Consider the following 26,812-nt stretch of genomic DNA (forward strand, 5'->3'; position numbering starts at 1 on the left):
GGTGCACAGAGGGAAAGACTGAGGAATGGAACAGTTGTACTAATTGAAAGAAAATATTCACTAGAGGAAAGAAGTACCTCCTCATCTGATTTAAAATAGGTTTTCTTCTTTGTGTATCCCAAGTCATGCACATTTTTCTTTCAAATAGTTTGACTAATTATTTTTAAGACTTGGCGTTCCCATTTGATGTCTGAACTGATGGCAAAAATCCAACCAATCATTATTGATGATGAGGACTGGCTTGCAAACATTTTCATTTAAAAGGTCAGAGTTACCCTTTCAAAATGTTGTTTCAATATTGACACAAACACCACAAGCATACAAACCGTAGACGTCGAAATACACTCTGCGATTTGAAATTAACAAGAGCGAGCAATATTTTTCACGTATCGGAGGAGAGACCCCCCCCCCCCCCCTCTCCCTTGATGATTGAAATTCATTATCTGGAGTGTGTGTCAAAACACTCTTAAAGCCGTAACTTATCGTTACCGCAGACACGCAATCCAAGTGGTGAAGGGAGCTTGTCTTAGCATTTTTCCTTGTGTGGACTAAAATGGACTTCTTATAAACACACACACACAAAAAGAAATGTCCACACAATAAAAAGGTGGCATGTCAAGGCTTGTGCACACAAACACACGATAACAGACGTGTCCTTCAGAGAGCGTGTAGACTACCTGTATGATTAGTGTTACCCTCACTTACTACCAGCAAAGCTGTTTCCTCTGTGCTTTTGTCAATTTAAAGGTTCTTTTCATGCATTGTGTGTGTCGGTTGATGTGTTATATTGCTTGAGTGCTTGCAATATATTTGATTTAACACTACAGTATGTCAAGGTCTGCGTACGTTTGTTCACAAGCACAATATGTGTTTGCCTCTCTGTGTAGATGCAACAATCGTACCCAGTGTGCTGTTGTGGCCGGCCCAGATGTTTTTCCTGATCCGTGTCCTGGAACATACAAGTACCTGGAGGTCCAGTATGAATGTGTTCCTTATAGTAAGTATGCTTCTTTTCAGAATATAAAATGTGGATTAGCCATTGTTACGGTGGTACTTAGATGGATCGCAACGCCATATGAATGAATGAACTTTATATATTTTCGAACAATATAAAAAAAAGAAAAGTAAATTACATCCGAAAGTAAGAAAAGAAGAAATTAAAATAATCATAAAATAATGTATGATAGATCATACAGTAGACTTGCAAATATTGAGATCCATCAAAATTCTTCTGCTCTGCATCACTGAGATACGGTGAACGCATTTTTTATTTTTTTTTTTAAATAAAAATTTTGGGTTTCAAAGAATAAAAATTATAATTTACACACAAACCCACACATATACACATAAATTCATATATACGTACTATTGGAAAAAACGGCCGTCAATTTATGTTAAATGGTGTTGCCGCCATCTGTTAAATGTAACTGATGAAGTAATTATATAACATAACAGTTACTTTTAATATCAAGTAATCAGTCAAGTAACTCAGTTACATTTTTAAGGTAGTTGTGCACTAATTGTTGTCCCGACAACAATAAACAAACTTTCAAAAAAAAATTCCCACAATTGTTCGGACACTTAGCAATTGTGTCCAAGCAATTTTTTAATTTTTTCAGAGGCGGAACAAAATGAGAAGCAGTGCCCTAACCCTCGACACCACTTCAAAATACGATAGCAATATATATATATATAGTACCACAATAGTAAACTTATCAAATACTTTTCTGACAATGTGACAATTAACTTTATAAGGGCAGGCTTTTTTTAGGCACCTCTTACTTATATTGGAAGTGGGTGAATAAAGCTCAAAGTCGAAATCCAACTATCGGGGAAATGTCTGGTATTAATCCTCAAGCCAAAAACCCAGATTAATTCATAAGAATGTGGATTTGTCGTGCGGTGAAGGAAAATGAGGACGGCTCAATGCTCGCTGGGAAAGGTCCGAGGGAGGGAAGTATGAGAAGTCGGATGATGACAGATGGCCGCATGAACTTTGACCAAGTGATAACAGTCTAGGAGGTTGTATCCACTGGAGTGAAACCTTCCTGGGACGTGTGAAACGTTCTTTTTCTTCTTTCAACATACTTTCTTCCAAATCTGGGTTCCAGCTTTAGGCTCAGTGAATGTTAGGGAGTTCAAAAGAAAGTCTTGTGGTTTGAAGACATCTATTTGTCCTTGATGTTTCCTGTCACATTTAAGCTTTGAGGGTTTGTCCAACGGCACAGTTTTAACCACAACTTCTGTTTGAGTTTTATGGCGCGATTGTGAATGGATTCCATCCGTGCTTTACTTTCTAACACAAGAGGTTTTAAAAGTAGCTCCCACAACCCAGATGGATTTGATTTTGGCCATATGTCAAAAAAACGAGACGACGGTGCGCCATGTTGGAACAAAAACAATTGAATCACAAACAAATTCAACATCAATCTGGACTCGCATGGAATGAGATGGAAAGTATATTTTTGTTGGTTTTATACAGCAACCCAAACTGCTTTTGATTTAAATCAAAGTCCATAATGCTACAGCTGCATTTGTACAATGACTGCAAATTTGAGAGCTACAACAATAATTATTCAAACAATTAAAACAAAAGAACACATTTTGTATTATTCCTGTGAATGAGAACACATCAAACAACTGTTCTGGGGTTAGATTTTGGTTGCGGTCAGAATGCATTACGTCTCCTTTAATGCAACACAAATGCACGCGTGTCCTTTGAACGTTTCCCAAAGTGCTACAGATATCAGATACTTCTTTGGAGTCTTTTTCTGAGCGAGCCTTGACACCCAAGTCCGTCCAGCGGCCAAGGTGATTGCCCACTCTGAAGCATTCAATTATGTCTGGCTAAACGGCTCTTGCCTGCCGTCTAGAATGACCAGCAGATTAAATAATATGACTATCGGAGCCCTCTCTGGAGCAGATGGAACCACAACCTGATACCCGCTTAATGCCCAACCGTTCATGGCTCCACTCGACCACACACACGCAAAGCTTTAAAACTGGGTGTGTGCTTGTTTTTTTACTCGGATCTTCATCTTGTACACTGTGAATAGTGCATTTTAGTTTCAACATAAAATTCAGCAAGAAATATATATTCCATAACTGTAAGTGAAAAAATAAATAAAAATTAGCCAAATTCCTAACCTCTATCCATGAATCCATTTTAATCAATCAGCTGTATGAATCAATCGTAGCTACACACTTTATTTTCATATGAAATAAAAATAAGATAAATGATTTGTATTATCGGCAGATGTACGAAAACATTTGTGATGGTGGTCATGTTATACAAAGCCTCTCTTGGTATTGCCCAAAACGTTTGTATGGAGGTTTTGATGTGCCACTCAACTTTTGTTTTAACCAAGAAAACCTCTAGCAGGACTCCCACTCAAATGCCCTCCATCGAGCCCTCATATTGTATCCTTCGAATATTTATGAAATCAATTTGCTTTGAAAGGCGCAATAATGTCTGAAGCTTGGAATAAGATACTCCTGTCCAAAGATCCAGCCGTCTTTGATCAAGCCGCCGCGCTTGACATAGCAAATCAATGTTGTCAGCGGCTTTGTTGGCGAGATAAATTTTACGAGACATTAAGCAGTGAAATATCTCCAAATTGTTGCTGTAAATCAAGACGGATCAATGGAAAGAAGGCCCTTTTGTGAAATATGTGTCAGTGGACTTCAACTCACGCCTTTCAAAAACACTCGCAAACCAACAGGTGGTCATATTTACATCTAAAAGCAGATTTGGCTGATGCTGTGAGCTTAATTCAGCAATATGCATGCATGCGGCGATACTTTATTCGCAGGAGAAAAAAATATTAGAAATAGCTCTCTGTATAATGCGGTGCAGTTCCACACCACAATAAATAAACAACAGAAAATAGCAAGCTTATTCCGCCCAAAAATTCAATCGAGGCATCGGGGAAGGGCACTCTTCTTGGTTGTTAAAAACATTTATGTAAAGTTTTAAATTCTAAATGGGGAGTTCCTTTTTTTTATGACTCTGAATGGTGCCTCTGAATTGTTCTTGTTGCCACGTTTGGCTGGTGAATGGTCGTTTTGCATAAACAGTAGGAGAGTCAGTCACTTGGCTTGTAGCAAAACTGCTCATTAGGTGACACTTGACTTGGAGACATTCTTTGCGGGAGAGATGTCAGAACATTACTGTAAACTGACAATAATGGATATCTCATATCCTCTTCTGTTCAAAGAACTGAAGATGCATTTTTCATTAGCGGGAAAACAACTAAGAACGGTTCAGTTGCCTCGGTTCAACTATTTGTTGATATCATGAGCTGGATGACTGAGATTCTGCTGACGTATAATATTGTTAAAATCAAATTCAATTTAATGCAAATTATAAATTACATTTAATGCAACAATCATATTTTGACAGCGGGGGTAGTCGTCTTTGCTACACAGTACGTACTGTGACATCATAAAAATGAGACAGCATGTCATTAAAAAGAAATGTGGAGCAACGACATTATTCAAAAACACAATCTACTATCATTTACACCCCACTTGTCAATTTATTGTCAATAAAGAAATGACAATTGACAATGAGAGGACAGAATCATATTTAGCGCAACTCCATGCAAGCATGACTGTACTGTAACCGAAAAAAAATTGTGGAAAAAAGAATAGTCATTGAAAAATACAGTTTGGACTAGGGACGGCTGTTTGACTAAATGTCCTGCATCAAAAACGGACTCATAGAGATGGCAGAAATCCTAAGCAATGTGTTTTTCCAATCCACTGTTTTAACAATCAAAGAAATGGATTGTTCCAAAAGAAAAAAAAAATCCCTTTTAGACCACACACTGACTGAGACTGAATTCAAAGTGCCTCTGCTGAGGACTGCACTCAATTTTGCCAAGACACAATTCAACAACATTGATTGACATCCATCATAATCAATTCATTGATCAATTATGCCCATCTCTTTGTCCGGCCCAACAATTAAATCAACCAACTGCAGTGGAAACCAGGCTTTAACTTATACGCGTGTACCCAAAGTTGTGGGGAGTAAGTACAGACCTCCCCCATGCATTAAATGCAGTGAAAGCGCTCTATCTGCAAAGTGCGAGCACTTGACCCCTGGCGATCTCCTCTGAAACCATCTGGTGTTAATCAGAGCTTGATTATGAGCGTCGCTCCAATGAGACGCCACTTCACGCCGGCGTGCACCTTCCTCGGGCTCCCGAGGTTAAAGTAGCGGCAGGTACGCTCGCCTCTCTGCGGAGGCCGTAAGCAAATCACAAAGACGGTTGTAAAACAGGTAATTACATTACGTACGGTTGAGTTTTCAGGGAAATTTGCGGCATCATCGCAACCCCTCTTTTTGGCTTGAAGTACTTTCTCAACTCTTCATCGGTCTTCGCTGCTCTGCTGGATTTTGGCGGTTTTCCAGAGCTAAAATCAAGTGCTCTCCCCTCCTTTTGGCTCCTGCTTTCTCCGGCTCTCTGCGGCATGAGTGTTTGACAGTTGCATATGCCAATCGAGCCAGAAAGCTTTGGCCGACATTTACAAGCGCTATTGTACAGTAAATACTGGCAGGAAGCAGTGCAGGCCCACTCAAAATATCTACGGTAGAATCCTGTCATTCAGACGCAAAATTGTTCCCAATATTGTACAAGGGTCCAGCATTTCTTTTATATTGTTCTCGTCACAAGGCGACTAAAAGTACTTCACAGTATTAAAACTATAACACTTAAAAGTAATTCCAAACAAAAGATTTAAGGACATTTTAAAACAAGGTAAAAAAAATAATCAAAAGTAGTTCACTAAAAACTACATCCGTTTTCAATACATGATTTTAAAAGTTTTCATAGACTTTAATCACAGAAAAGCGTATACTACAATTTTTTTTAAATCTGATTTGAAATCATTTACATTACAGGTGTCAAAATTAAGGCCCGGGGGCCAGATACGGAACGCCACATGAGTTTATGTGGCCCGCAAAGACAAATTGTGTCATGTGTCAATACTGAAATTACAAATTGTCTTCACTTTTAAAAAAATAAAGAAGTTGCTCCCAATTTTTATCACATTCATCTTTTTAAAATATTTGAACATGCCCATGCACGGATAAGCTGAATCTCCGCCACAATACACAACATATTTCTATCATGACATCCTTAGTTTCATTCATGTTCATCCATTAAAAGCACTTGGGATCATGTCTACCATTTTCTTCCTCATCATCATCTCAGTGGCTCTCCAATTGCACTTATGAAGCCATTAGTCTACATTTAGCGTATTAATCAGAAAAAGCTAGTGATATGTTACGCAATACCCATACTTTCTTTTTTAAACAATAGCGATTGGCACGGGAGGAAAGCTAATTAAAAGATAAAATCACCTTCTTGTCTGTCCAATTAAAGACTTCCGTCAAATTGGACTCTTGGAAGAATTCCATCATGATGACATGAGAAGCCCTATTTCGGTGTGCGCCTGTGAACGGGTATGCGTTTGAGTGCACGGGCGTGTGTTTTCAACACCAAGCAAGGGAAGATGGAAAAGGAACCAAAGGAACAGAGGGAGAGAGCGAAGGAGGCAGACTGACAGCCGAAACAGCGATAGAGAGAAATAGGTTAGACAAGGCCAGCAGACAAAGAGCAGAAATAGGGAATTAACTGATAAAACACGCGTGGAGAGGTGGACAGTCTCTGGGATGGAAGAAATTGTAGAAAAGCAGGGAATGAAATGGCAGAATGTCAGGTGAGGAGGAGCAGGCTGAGAAAAGAAATGAGATAATAATGAAGTAAGAGGGAAAAAAAAAAAATGCCCGTAATTGACCTTGGGCTATAGCAGGCTGATTGGAGATTACAGATAATCGTGGTAAGGCTTCTGTCACCACCAGTCTGCACAAGGACACACACATACAAACACGCGCGCGCCCCGCGGCGCACTGTCTTTCTGCACAGTCCGATACATCCTTAATAAAGCATACGTTTTCAATAAAAATGCTAATTATCTTCACACCGCTGCAAAGTAAGGTGAACATTGCTACTGCGTCCGTGTGTGTGTGTAAGAAAAAAAGACTGAAAAAAGGAACAGGAAAGCATCAATAAACTAAGCATTCTTAAAGCATTAGTATTATTTCTTAATGTATCAGTTTATTATTAATTATGTTATTTTGGATGAATATATAATAGAAATTAGATCAACTCTTGAAAGTAATACAGACCTTAGCGACTGTAACCGACTTACGCAATCTAAGAGCTGTATCAAATTTACAAATAATAATTATAGTCCGTTTTCATTGGTTTTTTTTATGTATTTATTTCATTTATTTCATTATTATTAATTGCCTTTTTACAGAAGTTCCAAACTCCTGTTTCAATTCCAGCATTAAACTGAATAATGCTGCCCAAAGAAGCTGTGCCATAGCAGGTGCAGTTGAAGCGGAAATTTCCAGAGCTGACGTCATGCCTTTTCTTAAAATACAATCCAGAGTTAAACTTAGATGCAGTCAAGTGCGCTCCAATTTTCCTCTTCTGCTTCAAGACCTGATTCGTCAACAATCAGTTACACATGCACACACACACACCAATGTAAAATTCCTAACAGTCATTTGTGTGATGAGGTGCATACAGTACTTAATTACTGTATGTGTCCATTTTCTGGCCAGATTACTTGAAGTGGTTTTTATTTTGCTTTTAACCTTGAAAAAAAACAACAACTTAGTTTCAGTATATGTGTAGCCAATCTGCTCTACTGTGAACACAAAAATATGAAGCCTGTGATTCATGACAGAGGTTTTACTGCCCTTTCCTTGAAATTACAAGGAGGGATGTCTAGAAATTTCCCCACACTGAGCTCACTGATTGAGAGGTCCGCTAATATGGCAACACAAGAAGTAGCAATACAAATCGAACGGCATTTGTATGACATTTGGTGTGCCATTTGCGACATTTGTTGCTGTTTTCATTTGTCAAATGCAACCTTGAAGCGGGCACATTTCTCACTTTTTGAAGGCTATGAAGGAACTGCAGTTGAATCAAAGTTCTTGTTCACTGTGGTGATTTGCCATCCATACTATGCAGCCAACGGGTGTCATATGGGCATCCAGGAGTGTGTGTGTGATTTGTCATTCCATCATCCCATATCGTTTCATATGCATACACAAGCTTTATCTCAGACCTCCTGCATGACTAAAGTGGGACTTCAGAAATCAAATGCAACACAAGGCCTACATTTTTTTCAAAAGGGGCGTGGGTGTCCTTTTTTTCTTTGGTTTGTTTCAAATACAGTTTCTCTCCCAAAAAACAAATGCTAAAAAGGCAAATCTAAAAACTACAAATCTGATTGAGGGTGAAGAAAAATGTAGCTATCATAAATGTATTATAATGGCATATATAAAAATAAAGATAGATAGATAGATAGATAGATAGATAGATAGATAGATAGATAGATAGATAGAGATAGATTTTTTTATATATATATATAAATTATTAAATAAATAAATAATGCTCACTCTCTCTCTCTTTCTCAAAACCATTTTTTTTTTTAACTTCAACACCATCCCTTTACTAGAGATTCCTTATCAGAACTAGTGCTAAGCCGCACCAGTTTCCATGCATTTTTCATGAGCTAGTGATTTAACTGTCGCATACGTGTTTCCATATGCTTCTGCGTGTCACGTGTTTGTGCGTGCTTTGTCTTTAATGTGTTAAATGTATGGACGCAATGAGATGCGTCGTACCCTTGGGCTGTAAAAAAAAAAAAAAAAAAAAAAAAAAGAAACGTGGTCCAAAGTCCTTCCAAATGTTTTACCTTGAAAGCATCATCCGTGCCTCCGCTCTTCTTCTGCTCTCAGGGGAGCAGTTCCATTCAGCAGGTAGCTAACGGTCTTGAAAGACACAAGGGGAACTGCTTGCAGGATTAGGTTTCTGCTATGTTCACAAGACACTCATCCCCCCCGCCCCTTCCCGCACACACAAGGGACTAAGGTGGAATGGAATTCATATGTTTTTAAGGCTCTAAGCAAGTGTGCACATTTCACTGAGGGGGCGACATGAATAACCCTCAGCCAAAGTGAGCTCTGAGGAGAGTGCTTTGAATATAATAGAGAGGGAATTGCTTTGTTGGGAATGGAGCAAAGCAGCACAATCAGCGTGATCCCACACATCTGAACAATCACACACAAAGAGTCCTACAGCGGAGGTGACGTCCACTAGGCATTAACTCGCCGCCGTGCCGCACGGGCGGGTTTTAGTGCTTCAAAATCAGTTGGTGCACTGAAATGGAGTCCCAGTAATCGCAGCCGTTTCCTTTGACTCTCTTGTTAGTAGTATACATTAAAAGCTTGTAACCTCAGGTCATTTCATACTTCTGCATATTTATATTATAATAATAATTAATACCTGCACTAATAAGTGGACTTCTCTGCTTGGGCAAAATGAGTCTGTTATATGTGACCATGAGTCTTAGCATTATTGACACGAAAAATAAAATGAAAATAATAGCACGTGTGAATCGAAACAGTGTGAAAAATAAGACGATTTTGTTCAGATTGTGACCGATTAATGGACATCAGCTAGCATGTGTACGACTAACATAGATGCCTCCTTCGAATAAACTCCTGGTACTTTGTAGTTGAGTGTTTGAAGCATTTACAGATATTGTATCTCAAATGAGTGTGGGAATAACAAGACATTCAAAGCCGTCAGATAACTTCCAGCTTGTAGCACAGCCGTATCGTTTGTGAAATCTTATTAGCTATCGCACATGGAGAGCCTCCTTGCACTTTCACAAGGTTAGCATGAAATATGACCATAATTATGTAGATGGGAGATTTTATTATCATGATTTCCTTATCATTCCATCGTTAATCAATTTTTGTCTTTTGTCCCTCTCTCTGTCTTTCGCTCTTCTCTGTCTATTTTTTTCCTTCAAATTCCATCAATGGCCCCGGCAGAGGTCGAACAAAAAGGTAAGCCCAGCATGTTCTTAAACAGTATTGCGTGCCTTATGGTCAAAGCCCATCTATCTCGCTGTCATTGCGGTTTCATTAAGACAGCCTGATCTCAGCATGTCGAGGCAATTTCGAAACACCGGTTCTCATTAGATACACTTCATATTGTTTCGTGGTATCGGATAGACTAGAGCGTCACTTAGCAAAACTCTCCAAGGGTCAAGCACGTTTTTATGATGAGCCAATGAATCTAGGATTGCTTTGACATTTAATATTTCGGATTCTTCCTGTGTGATATGAAAATGACACCAGTGCTTTGAATACCTAATCAAAGTTCAATTAATATTCCCAGTCGGTTGCACAAGAGCTGGAATCATATTAGCGAGAAGAATTGGAAAACCGCAATGAGAAGAATTGGAAAATCGCAATGAGCATCTAGCGTGTCTTTTTCCATGTCTGGATTATAGTACTGTATAGTTTGTGTCTACAAAGGGGACAACTTTCCAGTTAAATGACTCAAGTCAGGTCACACTAGCCACGATTCACTGCATCTCCCACATCGCTCATAAACATGACCTCAGTATTCTAAGATGGAGATACCAAACACAGAGTGGGAAATTAATTGTTGCTGCAATTGCAAAAACAGTAGGGGGAAAAAAAAATGACGGAAAAAAGAAAGGCAGGAAGAAAGAGACATAGAACTAATGAGGAGCTGCGATGGGAGGGAAAGTGGGACTCGGAGAAAGAGGGGGTGGGTAAATGTGCCCGTTTTGTCTTAGCGACAATATGCTGGTATTATCTGTTGCTGTGCTGTGCAATCATAGTGGCTCATCGCAACACGATCTAAGCCAAGCTGAAACACACAAAATAATGGACTTGTCAAGGAAAAAAGTCAGGCTAGTTGACATTTTATGTTTCCATAAAAAAGAAATCCCCTAATGTAAATATGGTGTTATTCATCCTTTAGTGTTTCTCTGCCCGGGAATTCTGCGAGGAGTGTACCAAAGTGAACATCTTTTTGAGTCCGACCACCAATCTGGGGCCTGGTGCAAAGACCCGCTGCAGGCTTCAGACAAGATTTACTACATGCCCTGGACACCATATCGCACAGACACGTTGACCGAGTACTCATCCAAGGAAGACTTTATTGCGGGCCGGCCGACCACGACATACAAACTGCCGCACCGTGTGGACGGCACCGGCTTTGTCGTTTATGACGGTGCGCTCTTCTTCAACAAAGAGCGTACCCGCAACATTGTCAAGTTTGACCTCCGCACACGTATTAAAAGCGGCGAGGCCATCATCGGCTTTGCCAACTATCACGACACCTCCCCGTACCGCTGGGGAGGCAAATCGGACATCGACTTGGCGGTGGATGAAAACGGACTCTGGGTGATTTATGCAACCGAGCAGAACAACGGGCGCGTTGTGGTGAGCCAGCTTAACCCTTACACCCTACGCATCGAAGGCTCATGGGAGACTAGTTACGACAAACGCTCCGCTTCCAATGCCTTCATGATCTGCGGCGTTCTGTACGTAGTCAAGACTGTCTACGAAGACGATGACAACGAAGGGACGGGGAACAAGATAGACTACATGTACAACACGGACAAGAGCAAGGAGACGAGTGTCAACATACCGTTCCCTAACTCCTATCAGTACATCGCTGCAGTGGATTACAACCCGAGAGACAACCTTCTCTACGTGTGGAATAACTATCACGTGGTCAAGTACTCGCTCGACTTTGGCAACAATGGTAAGTTCTGAATCTCGCCACTTTGCTTGTCACTCTATTACCTTCAGATCTTTTCTCTTTTACTATCATACATGCGATCAAAGAAATAAGTCCCTGGGCAGGATGGAGTTTTTTTTTTTCTTAACATTAGCAGTACCTTGACATTTTTGTAATGACTGATAATTTACTTTTTTTGTCGTGACATAAGGGATACTCACGGTCTCTAATCTTACACGGCATTATTTCATTCAGCGTTTTCAGCTTTGATAAGAGAAATAAGTCTTTGAGAAGGATGTCTTTTTCTTCACATTAGTTGTACCTTGGCATTTTTTAAATGATTAATAATTTCATGCCAATTGCTTTTTCTGTAGTGACATAAGGGATACTCAGTCACTAATCTTATGCCAATAATTAAATTCTGAAAAATACCATAAATAGGATAGAGGGGGGGAAAAAAAAATCACCATCTGTGCCTACATAGTTCTCAATTATGACTTCCCACTCATGGTATCTGCATTTTTAGTGATTAAAGAAAACCGGAGATTACTTTTAAAGTTGGATGGCACTACTTCCTTTGATGCTAATCAAAAAGCAAGTTGAAAGAAAATATGCACATTTTATTGATCTTTGTGTATTTAACAAACCTCAACAAAAAACAACTCGACTTGAAAATGTTTGTTGAACATGATCAAAAGATGAGAAATATTATATAGGACAATGACATACGGAAGTGCTGTTGTTAGGTTTAAGCAGGGGCACTGACAAGCGAGGGGCAGTTGTAGTAAGGGCGCATGTGTGGCAAAGGCACAAGAAAATTGTATTTTCAATCAGCAGTACTAACAGAGTTTCTAAAAATGATTTTCCACTTTTCTTTAACATTGTAATCATTTTGAAAAGATTGGCATATTAACCCAGGGATTCTCAATTCTTATTTGTAATGCCACCCAAGGAAGGAGAAAATATTTGACCCTGAATAAATATTAATTGTCTATAAAATGATTATAAGTACACCTCTGCAGAGGTGCCACCTACTGCAGTGAATGTGCAATTACACTTTTTCTAGTATATGGAGAAAACATGTTCCTTGGGGTAGTACAGTTATAAAGCTGATGAAACAGACAGTGAGAATTTGTGTTATATTTTTTTCAAGTATCATGGTACTGGATGCAGATATGGTTAGCGCTTTGATATCAGCTACTGAGGCACCAACTGCTCTTATATTTATATTAAGTTTCTAGATAATCTGCAATTTGGTTGTTGCATCAAATTTTGTTTCCTATTCACTCCTGTTTTTCCAGTGTGCAGCGCACAGCAGCTGTTTGTTTTTTTTCTTTTCTTCTCGCTACCAGACAACTGACAATGAACCACCTACGCACAATGAATTGTTTTGGGGCTTTGCTGTGGGATGAGGTTCAGTCTCTGTTGATTCAAAGTTTAGCTAACAAAACAAAACAGGCGAATTTAAATCTGTGCAGTTATCTGGAGTTAAATACGCATGGATACCTTACTCGTTTAATCGGATGGACAACTTATATGGATGTACCAGGTGGTTTCTGTGAGAGTCTGGGGTCAAGTTGTATTAAGTTGAGAGATCACTTTAGATTCTACAGTAATGTGATGTTTGAACCAACTCTGGACACATAAGAGTGTAAGCTTGAGGCCATAAGTACTATTTTCCTAGTGTAATCTTCTTTCAATGCTTTCAATGGAGTCTTCAAGACAGTCTGGCTGTGCGTCTTATTAAATGTTGCCCGAATTAACGCATGCTCTTACATCGAGTAAAGAGGCGCAGTACAGCGAATTACAGAGAGAAGCGGCATCAAATTTGGTTTGTACCGATCAGGGCTTTAAAAATGTGCGATGGCGTGCATCGCACTTGTGCAACGTAGTTATCCTATTCATGATTGCACATGCATGTTTATCGTTGTACACTTGAGTGTGATCACTGTCATAATGGAGCTCCGAGTGTGTCAGGAGCGTCTAAAGAGGAGATCAATGAGGATTCAATGTGGAGAATGACCTCCAATGCACATCAACAAGCCAGACTGCTGACCAGCCAGAGATAAATACATACAATCAATGCGGCCTCGCTGCTTTACGCTGCGCCTCCCTTGACGCTATCGCTCAATGAAGACAAGGAATAAATTAGCTACCTCAACTGCATGATTTTCTCATTGTGGGGAATATCAGGTGACAAGTAAGCTTCTTCTCCAGAGATCTGGCAAAATTGCTGCATTGGAGTTGTAAATCTCAAGGTGGAGCTGCTGTCAGCCAGCTGTCGGAGGTGACTCTCAAACAACATCAACATCAAATAACAACGGATCTTTTATGGACCACCAATGAAAGTGGAACTATGCTGCAACTGTGTGAATCTTCACGGTGACATCAGAAAATTACTTTTGTGACATGACGTGTTTTATATATATATATATATATATATAAAACGCATATATATATATATATATATATATATATCGTACAGAATATTTGACACAGCTTCAGCCACTGTGTTTTTCGCTGGTACTGCATGTTACGAACAAGACTCTGATTCAGATCGGGGGGCGTAAACACAACTAGCCATTCCCTTCCTCCGAGCCATCCAAAATGATACGTAATGAGCAAACTGTCTGCTTTCAAAGTTGAAGATAATCCTTCACTGAGAAGATTGCTTATTGATCTCCTGAGGGAAAATTCAAGATCAGTTCAGTTTGTGGTTTGTTTCATGGAGAAATATTCTGCTATGCCGTGTGTGTGCGTGTTCGTGTGCGTTCTTGATTGGATTCTGATTTTAACAATTTAGTGATCCGTCCTCAATTTTCCCCATTTACATCCTTTAAGGCAGATTTTTTTTCAAAAATGTTATACTTTTTATTACAGGGTGCATGAACTCGTCACCAACAAGAGATGAGCATTTTATGTAAAACCAAATGTGTCTGCTTGCTTGAAGAAAACTTTAAACTTAGTCTTTGTTTTCATATTTTTGTCATATTTTGTTTCCGCTAGAGATTCTTTAAGGGTGTCATCAATATGCAACCAACTCCAATACGGCAGCACAGCTCAGAAAAAAAAAAAACCAAAAAAACCCCAGTAAAGTTTTCTTTCAAAATCCAACTTTGAATATCACAGGCAAGAAGTCTTTTCAGGCTAAGCAAAAGGTGACACAAAAATACCCACATGTAATGCGCCGGATTGACGTCGGAAGTAGGCAACGGGAATTTGAATGTTTGAAAGCCACAGTTTTTTGTTTTTTTCTCCTCTTGGCTCTTGAGAAGAAAGTGAACCGGCTCGTTTTTGTCCCACGTCTGTTTGTGTTTAGTCTTTGTCTGCCGAGTCTCCCATTCTCTCACTCGTCATCATTCACACAAGCACTCACAATGGCAGGAATCTTAACATTTCCCCTTCCCTTATTCATATATCTTTCTTTTAGCCAACCCTGTTTTTCTCTCGCTTTACTTATCGCCCGCTTAATCTGCCCTCTTTTTCAGTTCCCGGATCACTTAAGGAACGTCCTCATACTATCGAGACCACGCACATGAATGTCTAAAGTCAAAGTCACTTCTCAACATCGGCCTTCTCTCCAACCCTTCACTTCCAAACATTCCCATGTAAACTCATTTCTGTTTATGGACTTGTTTCATCTTGTCCTCGTACATGCATATTGTAGAGGCCGAGCCTACGCAAGCAGCGTGGCGCAGATGAAACGTTTGAATAATTTAACACATCCAGTCTGCTTTGCCTTGCTCTTTGGAAAGTTGTTTTTTTTCCCCAACAAAGTTGCAAACGTAATTCATGTTGCATCTCTATCCCTTTTCCCAGCTTTGTTTTGCTGCATCCTGCTTTGTGTTACGTTGATTTTTTTTCTATTTCAGATCTGGAGACCTAGTTACCTTTCTAATGACCTACACATTCTTCTATTCACATAATTCTTAATTCCACCCACAGTATCTCACATATAAATAGCTATTCTATTTCTTCCATCTATCTATTGATTTCCCTACTTGCTTGCTTCCCTATCTAAAGTATTTATTGCTCTACAAACTTTCACAGACAAGTATTAACTTACCGGAATTTCAGGACTATAAAACACTACTATTTGCACAAGCTTTGAATTTATTTTATAATCCAGTGCGCCTTATCTATGGATTTATGTTTTATTGTATTGTAAACAAATACCCTGTTTTGGTAATAAGGCTAATAGAAATGAGGACATTTAATTTAAAACATCTGCGGAATATAATTCGGTGCGGCTTATATAGGTGTGCGGCTAATAGTCGGGAACTTACAGTACTTATGCAGTACTTTAATTCTCTTCCAAGGTAGAACATACTTTTTTGGAAGAATCTTTGGAAAAGTATTATTTTACCTGCTCATTACACTTTGGCAAAACTATAGCTTGGTTGTCCATATTTCAATTACTGGTGATTTGAAAATACTTTTCCTTAGCTATCATACTTCGCATGATTGCAATGCTGCAGTAGGGGATGACCTCTTGAAGCAAAAAACAAAAACTCAATTTGTGTCATCCCCTTTCGCATAAGTGTCGGAAGTGATCTCCTCAATCACAGACAGTCATTAAAATGTGGAATTATATCATTGTATTTAATAAACGGCCATACTGGGCTGAACTCGACTTGGCCCTTCTCGCCACTCTGTCAGTTAGCGGAAATTTAAAAGTTCACCTCTCAACCTTAATGGCTGAGATCACAGTGTCCCATTTCCTTGGGAAGTCAAGCATGGAGTAGCTATTGTCTTAACCCTCTGCCATTTATTTACTCCCCCCCGTGTCCTCTCCTCACCCCTACCCCCGTCTCCTCTGCTTTCCTCTCCTGTCCTCTTTCTCCGCTCCTGTTCTACCTCTTTGCCAGCTCTCCTCTCCTGCTGTCGTTTCCTCCCCTCTTCCCCTCCGTTCCACCGCTCCTTCCTGATTGCAATCAGTCGGTAGGGATAAGCATGGCAGGAAATGTTGGAAACAAGCTTAAGTAGAGAGAATAACACCGGTTTATGGCTGGAGTGGAGAACCCTCTTTCACCACATTACTGATTACTCTGAGCCTCAGCACACACCAGTTTGTGTGTGTTTGCTTGTGTGTCCTTGAGCTTCTACTGCGGACTTTTTCATCCAAAGGGTTGCGTCTGCGTGGGGAATTTTAAAGTGATAAATCATATTATGAGAACATTTGTGAATCTTGTTAAATCTAAACTTCACCAACTTGCAAAAGTGTGATATCACAATCTTACACGTTAATACCGCAGCTCTCACTTCTTTCCTAAGGGGCTTTATTCCTCACTCACATCTTCCACTTGCATTCGTAGCATCTTTCTCTGCTTTTCCATTCCCAGCCTCATCTTCTCCTCTGCTAAACAGATTACGACGCAAGCTCCTCACCAGAGACTTTTCTTTAGAGAGTCTGCAACACCTGTTCTTTGCCTGCGGTGTGTCCTTATCGATTGAAAGGCCCCCGCCAGGCCGTCTGTGCGTGTTTGGCTTCCACGACGCTTCTCCGTCTACCGAGCGGCCCGGTGCCAAATTAGGCTGGCATATCCAGAACACCAGGGTGGAGGGGAGACCCACTGTATTGCAAGAAATGAATACACGTGTCACAGCTAACAATTATTATTAATAGTTAATGGATTAACCTGATGCAGATTTACTGAGAGGTATGGTCAAATATTCGTGACGACAAATCCAGACACGCAAACCGCGTATCTAGGAAAATGGACACTACATTTATTGAACACAATAAAAACACAGCATTATTTGAAAAAGGTATGAAAAAACAGTGCTCGGTATGGCTCGAGGAAAAAGGTAGCGATGAAAAGCCTTTTTGGAAGTCGTTGCCTCAAATTGAAGGACCCAGGTGTTAGCTTCTGCAGCATGTGCTTGAGTAAATTGGTGTATGGCAACAGTGCGATGGAAGTGCTTGTTAGCCAAGAAAGGAAGTTCAGCCACAAAGCTTTGGTTTGTGCTCTCACTTGTGCATCTAGCGTACACCCACCACAGCCGCTTCAATGACTCACATTACTTTTAGGTAGAGTCCAAATAGATAGTAACCAAAATAACAGGAAAACAAAATATACATTGCTTTGAACGAGCGGTTGGCCGCAAAGCGCAACCGACCCCGGTATGCCATGCTTATGCAACGAAAAAACTAGTCCAGGTTGGATGTGTTTGTAAAGAAAAATCCGATTTAATTAAATGTGCATACAAAATTAACAGTTGAACTTGTCAGGACCTGCCAGCCATTTGGATGGAGGCTTTATTAGCTGAGGTGGCGTTCTATCTTGAAACTATCGCTGCTTTGAAGTGTGCTATTCTGTCTTATCAGCAAGCTCGAGCCACTCGCCACAAGCTCTGCATGTGTATGTGTGTGTGTGTGTCAGCCATAGGGAGAGTGTGTTATCGCAGTATGCAGCCCTGTCCAATGTTTGGGCTGCCTCGAATGCTTTGTGTCCTCGAGTTAGATTATCGTTTTGCCTTGGAAGCGTCCCTTCCCACCCTTTGAGTAGGGGGTAGGGTGTGTGTGTGTGTGTGTGTGTGTGTGTGTGTGTTTTAACGATACTGCATATTGTAAAACCCATACCACCACTTCCTTAACGCACCCCCTTTTTATTTTCCACCCACTTTCTGTTCTTTCAGCCTGTCTTTCCCTGACCATGTTGGAATCCTGCCAGGTTTGTCTTCGCTCTTGCTCTTTCTTCCACCCCCCCCTTCAGCCTCTTGGTGTTGACGATTTACAGGTCCTTTGTTTATTGAGTGAGAAGTCAACAAGAGTACTCCAGGCTACAGAGTGCATGTGAGGCGGACAGATATATGCAGTCTTATAGCTGCATGGAGAAAACGCACTACACAAACACGCACTACACAAACATGACCCAACGTCATGCCTGTCCACATTTTGGAGGATGGCATGTTTTCTTTCCAAGCCCCTTTGAGGAAGTGACAAGTCTAGCATTGTGAACTGACCTAACCCGCTTGTGTACAAATGCTACTGGGTTCAGCAATAACGCGTAAAACGAGACACACTTCAGTCCACTGCTGACAATAAAGGCGCTTAGAACAACAGTCAAGGACTTTGTGTGTGTGTAGTTTGCATGCTTGTTTTTGCCAACAACTACAAACAAGGGAGGTTGATTTTCTGTCACTTTCATTGACCAAGGCGCTGACACAGAATCTGGATTTGGTCCCACAGCGCCAAACAGTTGCTCCTAGGGGATAGACTACGCGTTGAGAGCAGATTTTGCTGACAAATGAAGTACTGTAGCAAAATCAAAAAGAAGTCCTGACCTTGAATTTATGGTTAAGGTTTGGAGATTATCATAATTGCTGCTATTAGGTTTCTGTGACTCTTTGCGAAAGGAAGTTTGATATCGTCATACTGCAACAAATAGCCTCTGGCGATATATGAACATTGCTACCGAGCTTTCAACTTTCCTTGAAAGTGTTTGTTGCAGCATAATAGTTGATAAAAACAGTCTCATCAAAAACAATTAGCAGCCCATCTGAGAGTTTTGATCCAACCTATCACATCATTTTATACAGCTGTCAGAATGTGTTAAATTGAATTCATTTCATTTTTGCCAGGCATGTGAAGAACAGTATTTTGAAACATATCACTTGGAAATATGCGCTGGTATTCAACTTTAAAAACTCAACTTAAAATAACTATCAAAAAATAAATTGGTGAGAAAGTACAAATAGAATCTCCAAAACAAAAGTTAAAAAAAAAATAAGAATATTGTGTGGTCTGTATGGAGTACAAACTTACATTTAGAAGAAAGTTGTGATTGAGCACTATTAATATACCTTGTTTTTAATACTACCACTTCTGGAAGTCGATGCTAATTCTAATTAGCATATCAAAGGGCTTTTATTCTGATTTAACGATATCACTGGTAATGTTTATAAAACAAAGCATGCCTTGGATTTAAATATGTTTGTAATTATTTTTGTAGGGTGTTTGTTTTTACACTAAACTCCAACTGTGGTGTCATTACACGGTGCAATCAGGGTACTTTCATAAAGGAGCTCGGGCACATTAATCATTTTTATTCGATTATAATGTTCACATGATCGTGACAAGCGAAAATCAAAAGCATGATTCAATTACAAATAATTGCCCGGCAATTGTAGTGATAGAGAAAACGTGTCGTGCTGTTTTCTGTGTAATGTGCATCACAGAGCAAAGCACGCTAACAGCCTGGGCAGCTTGATTGACAAATCAACGGGTCTACAACCCTCCATACTTTTTTTTTTTCCTCCATAATTCCGACGTTATGTCACATACGTCTCTGCAATTTCTTTAAAAGCAGCTCGAGTGGCAGTCATGATGAATTTATGGCTTTTACAAAAAGATGTTATCACCTTAAAGAAAAGAACGTTCAAAAGGAATAAATGCGATCAAAAAAAAGTGTTTTTTGTCAAATAGAATTCGGAATAGGGAGAATAAAGTGTGAACAAGAAAGTTACGAGTGAGCAATCAAGTCAGAAAATGTCAGGTGGAAAATGTCAAGAGAGCAGCAGAGGAAAAGAAAAGACAGAGATGATGTGGCCCCTTGCCTATGATGCTCGCAGGCTTTTATGTTGCCTCACCCCGAGCTGCCAGCCCTGTTTTCAGCCTTGTACTCAAATGACAGCAGACATCACCCTCAGACACACACACACACTCACACCATTACGGTTGTGGCAAGGCTCCTAATCGTGCATCCCACACACACACAGTTTTGTTTTTTTTCCATCATGAGCGCACACACACACACAGATTGACAGCTCGTCCCTAGGCCACTGCTGACACGCATGATTGATGGCAATGTTCCGTGGAGAATGCATAAGGCAGGGCCAGCAATAATTCAGGAACAGGGAGCAGCTCTGTTTATGTTGAGAAACACTCCATTAAGTTATGAAGAGAACAGAACCAATGTACAGAAAGTACAGCGGGATGTTTCACGGCTGTCAGTTAAGCGGGCCGGCCAGGGAAAAACACAGAGGGAAGGTGGTTTTCATTAAAGTCCACAGAAAGGGTCAACTTGTGGTCACAATGAATAATATAGACACCCCCTCATTGCAAATATGCACAAAGACCTTCTTCTCATTCTACCCACTCTTTTATTCACACCCAAAGGACTGTGCAAATATCATTAAATCAATGGTAACAAGCATCGCAGTAAAAAGAAGGTGACTCCATGACCTCACACAGATATATTTGAAAAAAGCTCATTTAGCCAGACCATCATTACAACAGTAAACATGACAAGCAAGCTCATACAAAGGCACCAGGGGAGAGGGCTCAGTATTTTCTGTCTAGTCGGTTTGGCATTTAACTAAAGTTCCTGGATTAAGTTGTGATTTTACTTAGCAGATTAATGCTGCCTCAATTGCAGAGATCCACTAGTTGCATTTAAGTAAAGATCTTTGTAGCAACTAACCTCTGTTCCAGTAGTCGCTGCATGGGCGGAGGAGATGTTGACAACTTGTCCCTCAGACGGGCAATTGTCCTTGCTGTATTCCTTTCCGGGTGTAGTATGGCTTGCTTTCGACTCAAAAGATGATTTAATTCGATGTGCAAGTATTCAAATAACTAAGTGTCCAAGTGACCGAGTGGTTAAAAACTGCATGACCTTCGACCCCCACCCTGATCACCTCCACCTGTGGTCATTATAAGGACGAGGAGATACTCACACTGCCATCTTTGGCTAGCTGCTGCAAGTGCGAAAACATGATAAACTTGTGGCTCCTAAAATCTACTTTGCTGACTGCGGCCAAGCTTCATGATATGATTAATCAACAATCAATTCCACATAATTATCAAAACACTTAAAAATCAATTATTTGAAGAATCTGTGATGATGCCCATCCACCGTTAAGATGGAAAAAAAAATGACAGAGATGCCCTCCCAAGTTCTCTCTAAAGGTTTCATTTGAAAGCATTTTTAATTAAAGATGTGAGCATGGGCTCTGCCTTGGCCTCTGTGCAGGCAATGTGTAAATATTTCCCTTTATCTAAAACGCTATAATGCAATATTGATTTGCACAACACAGAGCTGCAGCAGCAAGTTCAGAGATCGAATGAGACAAGCTGCTATCGTATGTGCACTTTCGGAGTTGCCGCGCATCAAACACTCATGCCATACTTTTCCCTCCTGCTATTCCTTCTTTATTTCTGAACTCAATGGGAATAATTAAGACTATTTTACAATTAAATATTGACACTTATACACATATTGACCATGATGTCACTGTATCATGAATTATGTATGACACAATGACGCAATATAGTGTCATATCTTATGGTCATGTACTTTTACAATACTATTTATAGTATAATTATGTAAATAATAAATATTTATAATATCAGTAACCTTTGTTTGCTTTCACAAAGGGTAAGATCGACTACATACACACAAGATAATGGAGAGCAGGTTTTAACAATTAGGGCGAGGAAGACAAATCAAATTGGCAGGAAACACAGGGGAAAGGCAAGATGCTTGAAATGAGGGGAGAGACATTTACAAAATACAGGATGGGACGTTGAACATAAATAGAATAATGCGATGAAATGGGTGAACTGTATTTGCGGGTCTTGGTGCTTAACTTTTGCCTTTCTGTTGCCTTCCTACGTAGACTTCCGCCCGCCCATGATCCCTCCGAACAGAGGAGGAGGGGGTGCAGTCGGAGGGGGCTCCTCGTCCTCAACCAGTCGTTCGACCACCACTCGCGCTCCCCCTTACTACACCACCCCGCGTCCTCTCCTCACCACCTCACCGGGACAGCGATACCGAACCACCACAACAGTCCGCCAGCCTGTCATGAATCCGGCCGGCGGTGCACCGTCAGACACCAATCAGATCCCAGACACCAACCGCAAAGCCGGGGACCGCTTCCCGCCCGTGCAGGTCCCCCCGGCGCCGCCGCAACCCCCAGCTTTGCCTCCCCAAGACTTTTGTAGCCCTCGAGTGATGGCTGATATTTCGTGGCCCCGCACCCAGCAAGGCCAACTCGCCAAGCAGCCGTGCCCGGTCGGGACACTCGGTAAGTGGATGATGTCACTGTGTGAAATGTTTATGTTCAAAGACTCTTCTACTAATTAAGACTAATGAGGATTTTGCCGCCCTATTGGGAAAGGGTTCAAATGTTCCATAGAAATGATCACGAAGTAACAATGTAGCTCCACTTGAAGGTCAAGATTTTTTTGAACAGATGATGAACATTTTATCTTGTACGTCCATTCATCACAACACACGTGTACAGTAGTGTACCTCCACGGGATACATTGTTCATGTTAATTTGCTTACATGACAAAGACCTCCCGCATGCTCCCCCCGCGGGCACGGCATGAAGTGTCGGAGTCTTTCGTTGAATGTCAGGGCTGTCTCACCTTATTAGTTTTGCTACTCTCGCAGGCGTGGCCACATACATGTGCATGGCCCACTTGGGCTACTGGGATCCTCAAGGCCCTGACCTCAGCAACTGCACGTCTCCTTGGGTCAACCACATCATGCAGAAAGTAAGTGTGGATGTTTCTGCCTGCCCTTGTGAAGACGTGTGCTATGATAGTTTCCCAGAGCATCATTTCTCACGCATGGAGATACAACAACCACAGGGAATGATTTATCCCGCATGTATCCATCTCCATTTGTCAAGCTACCAACTAGTGCTTGAAACACACGAGATTGTATATAGCTGTTGGGAGTACAGATATCTCCAGGTTTTTTTTTTGTTTGTGTTGATAGTTTGCTTTCTGCCGACATCGTGAGACAAAAAATGCTAGAGGCTTAACGCAATGAGGAAGCCGTGTTTGGAAAGGGAAGCTATTACTTTGCCCAGTCCAAACACTGTTGCTCCGATCATTGACTTGGTCAGTAAACTATCAACATCAAACATTAGACAGTTGCAGCAATGATGCACATTTTGAGCTGGCTTCCTCGCTCACCCCATTCACTGACCTGTGGCGAGACCCGCTGGGTGCATTTTGGCAGCACACACGACGCACTGATCCAGTGGTACATGAGGGGATTGTAAATATTGTTAGGTAATTGTAAAACACAACATCTATACGGGTTTTTATTGATCTATAAAAGCTGACATATATTAAAAACAATGATGGAGTGATTTGCAATGAATGGTCCATCCGGCTACTTATCTTACAATCCCTTTCGTCCTCCATTCTATTGGTTGGGATGTTAAAAATGTCAGTGAGATTTTATACTGCCTGAAGGCTTCAATAATAAACAACAAATATCTTACAACTCTTATACAGTACAGGAAATCTATAAAATTATTAGTGTTTAAAAAAGATTTTATTTTTTTTACTTCAATTGTTCTAAAGTGTTTAAAAATATACAAAACTTATTTTTTATTTTATCAAAATATAATTAGTACCCTATCAATTATATGAATTATTAGTAGTACTAATATGAAGTTGGTGAGGTTTTAATTTTTTTTCCATGGTATCAAAATGACAACAGTCCTTATCATATACTAAAATCGGAGATTTCTATTTACTTAATGTCCTATAACACATTTTCCCAAATCCAAACTAACCGTATTGTGTTGGACTGTAGAAATTCTACTGCATGTAATTGTTTATCATGACATTGCCCCAAGTGCAAAGCGAGAGCGTATTCTATGAATAATTCTCAAAGTTTTTCATTATACCTTTTCTCCTAACGCCCTCGCACATTTTCCCCTCTCCTGCATGCCCCTATCTTTGCTCTCAACTTTCTCTGCAACTTTTTCTCCTTGCTCCAACTCCCACTACGTCGTCCCCAACTCCATCCATCATTGCCTAACCCCCCCTCCGGTGTTGTTCTGTTTGCATCCAGCTCCGGTCGGGCGAGACGGCAGCCATCGTGGCCAGGGAGCTGGCAGAGCAGACCAAAGGGCTCCTGCGTCCTGGCGACGTGCCTTCCACGGTGCGGGCCATGGCCCAGCTGGTGGAACTGCTTGACGTGCAGCTCAGGAACCTCACCCCTGGGGGCAAGGACAGCGCTGCCCGCAGCCTCACCAAGGTACTGCGTTGTACAGGTTGCCTTAGGGTGTCAAACTAATTTTTGTCGCGGGCCGCAACATAGTCACAGTTTCCTTCGGAGGGCCATCATGACCGTCAACAAACTGATGAATAACTAAGTTTGAAACCGGAGACTAGTAAAAACTGTTCAAATATTTATAAAAGATCAATGGTAAGATCAATGGTAACAAAAATAAAAGTAAAGACAATTTGTAACTTTAGTATTGACAGATGAAGTTGATTTGTCTTCGGGGGCCACATAAAATGATGTGGCAGGCCGTAACTGGCCCCCGGGCCTTGACTTTGACACCTATGCCTTACAGTCACACCCCATTATAATGCTAGTAAGATAAAAACTGCAGTGAATCTAGAAATACGTAATTTCCATGAACTTAACAAATTAATGCCCTGACAGAATGGTTTTATTTTAATACTGGTGGCTGTAGTTTGCAGCATTTTTCTTATTCCACAGATACTTTAACACGGGTAACAAAAGAGGAGTGCCAGGGAAACGTTTTAGTCCTTAAAGTTTTGGAACTTATTTTTTAGCACCTGCACAAAAAAGCATAGCATACACACACACACAAAAAAAGATTTTGCATTAACTGTAGACTTCCATAAATCAAAAGTGTATCCTCAGTATGCAGAAGATCTGATTTATCAGCAGTGAACAAGGAAGAATTTAGCTCTGTAGTTTGTACATGTAGGCATTCATTAAAGAGAGCCAAGTCAGTGGGGACACACTGACTGGCTGCCTTGGCTGCCTAATTGACTGGCTGACTCATTTAATGGGAGACTGTTCCTTGATTGTCTTTGCTGAGGTCAACAGTGATAGGCCGACTTTGGGAGTGAGACTGACAGCTGCTGCCAACTCTTATACACTCACTATTTATTTTAACTTTACTTTCTGAGTCACTGGGCCTGCACCGAGTTACCCTTTCCCAATCTGCCTTGCTGTCTCGCTGCAACCTGTGCCCTTTCTCCTCGGTTATTTGAAATGAACTTGTCAAAGCTTGTATACAAGTGGAATCCATTAATACGTGCTTCACCGTTGACCAAATGGCTGGTTAGAGTTGGATTTCTGGATAAGTATTGCTCACTCTGAGAGGAAAAGCGCTACTCCTGATCTCATTAATGACCCAAATCCATAATTAAATCAGTGCGTTTTAAAATGATGGCCATTCATATTTGAGTGGATGACAGTAAAATACACTTAATCGTAGATGTAGAAAATAAATGACTGAATTTGTGTAGCATAGAAAAATTATTTTAGCTCACCGCAGGTTCTTACAAGACAAACATAAATATCTCGTTAGCAATGGCTTTAAATACAACGACTGATGTTTCTTGAGCAAAATCCGTCGAGCAACTGCAATTTATGATGTATCTTTATGAACTGCATTGTTGTGAAAACTTCTTAAACTAAAATATAATTATAAGTTTTAATTGGACAATATATATTTTACAAGCTTTGTTTCTAAGAATGAGATCACAAACTGTGTCAGTAAGGAAACAAAGAATAATAGAAATGACGGTGTTTTGGGAGATACATTGAAAACACAGGTGAGTGAGAAAAATTCTATTTCCAGTCCCCGACGTCTATTTGAGTCATGTTAATGATAAAGCTCTGCGTGTGTGTGCATCTTTGCTCACCTCAGGGCACGTTGGTGTGTGAGATGGAGAGGTGTTACATTGCTAACAGTTGAATTGTTTGAATTTACAGCTTCAGAAGAGAGAGAGGTCCTGCAGGTTTTTCACACAGGTATTTCTGTTTCCTGGTATCCGTTGATTGCTTTGCCACACCCCGCTTTGTGTGTGTTTTTTTTTTTTTTACTTTCACGCTCAGCATGTAATTGATCAAGCAAGCCTTTGTGTGATATCACACATTTGTGATGCGCAATGTGGGTTTGCAGTTGTACTCTGCGGCAGATGTTTTAGGATTTGAATCGAAATCCTTTGAGGGTAATTGAACTCCCCCTCGACTATAAATGATCGGCATCAATCACCCGAATCCACAGGTGTTTGATGACAGTATTTAATCTCCTCAAAGGGTTTGCTTCTTTTGTTTTCATTTCCATGTTTTTCTATCATTTGCAATCAGCGGTAAAGATAAGAGACCATGATCAATATCAATAGTTGCTCATCT

The 26,812-nt window shown here is 40.5% G+C and overlaps 1 protein-coding gene across 12 annotated transcripts in view; it reads left to right on the forward strand.

The window, feature by feature from the left end:
* Positions 1 to 26,812, forward strand: part of adgrl3.1 (adhesion G protein-coupled receptor L3.1) — a 118,836-nt gene that overhangs the window by 55,709 nt on the left and 36,315 nt on the right. For 9 of the 12 annotated variants that reach the window (XM_037261741.1, XM_037261774.1, XM_037261783.1 and 6 more), the window contains exons 5-11: positions 888 to 997; positions 9,932 to 9,946; positions 10,896 to 11,684; positions 22,281 to 22,688; positions 23,060 to 23,163; positions 24,482 to 24,667; positions 26,390 to 26,428. In XM_037261741.1, coding sequence (XP_037117636.1) covers positions 888 to 997; positions 9,932 to 9,946; positions 10,896 to 11,684; positions 22,281 to 22,688; positions 23,060 to 23,163; positions 24,482 to 24,667; positions 26,390 to 26,428 — 1,651 coding nt within the window. The remainder of the gene's footprint in view (positions 1 to 887; positions 998 to 9,931; positions 9,947 to 10,895; positions 11,685 to 22,280; positions 22,689 to 23,059; positions 23,164 to 24,481; positions 24,668 to 26,389; positions 26,429 to 26,812) is intronic. The other 3 variants (XM_037261750.1, XM_037261835.1, XM_037261826.1) reach the window with 1 other exon arrangement.

The sequence above is a fragment of the Syngnathus acus genome, chromosome 1 (assembly GCF_901709675.1).
Source record: "Syngnathus acus chromosome 1, fSynAcu1.2, whole genome shotgun sequence".
NCBI classification, from domain to species: Eukaryota; Metazoa; Chordata; class Actinopteri; order Syngnathiformes; family Syngnathidae; genus Syngnathus; species Syngnathus acus.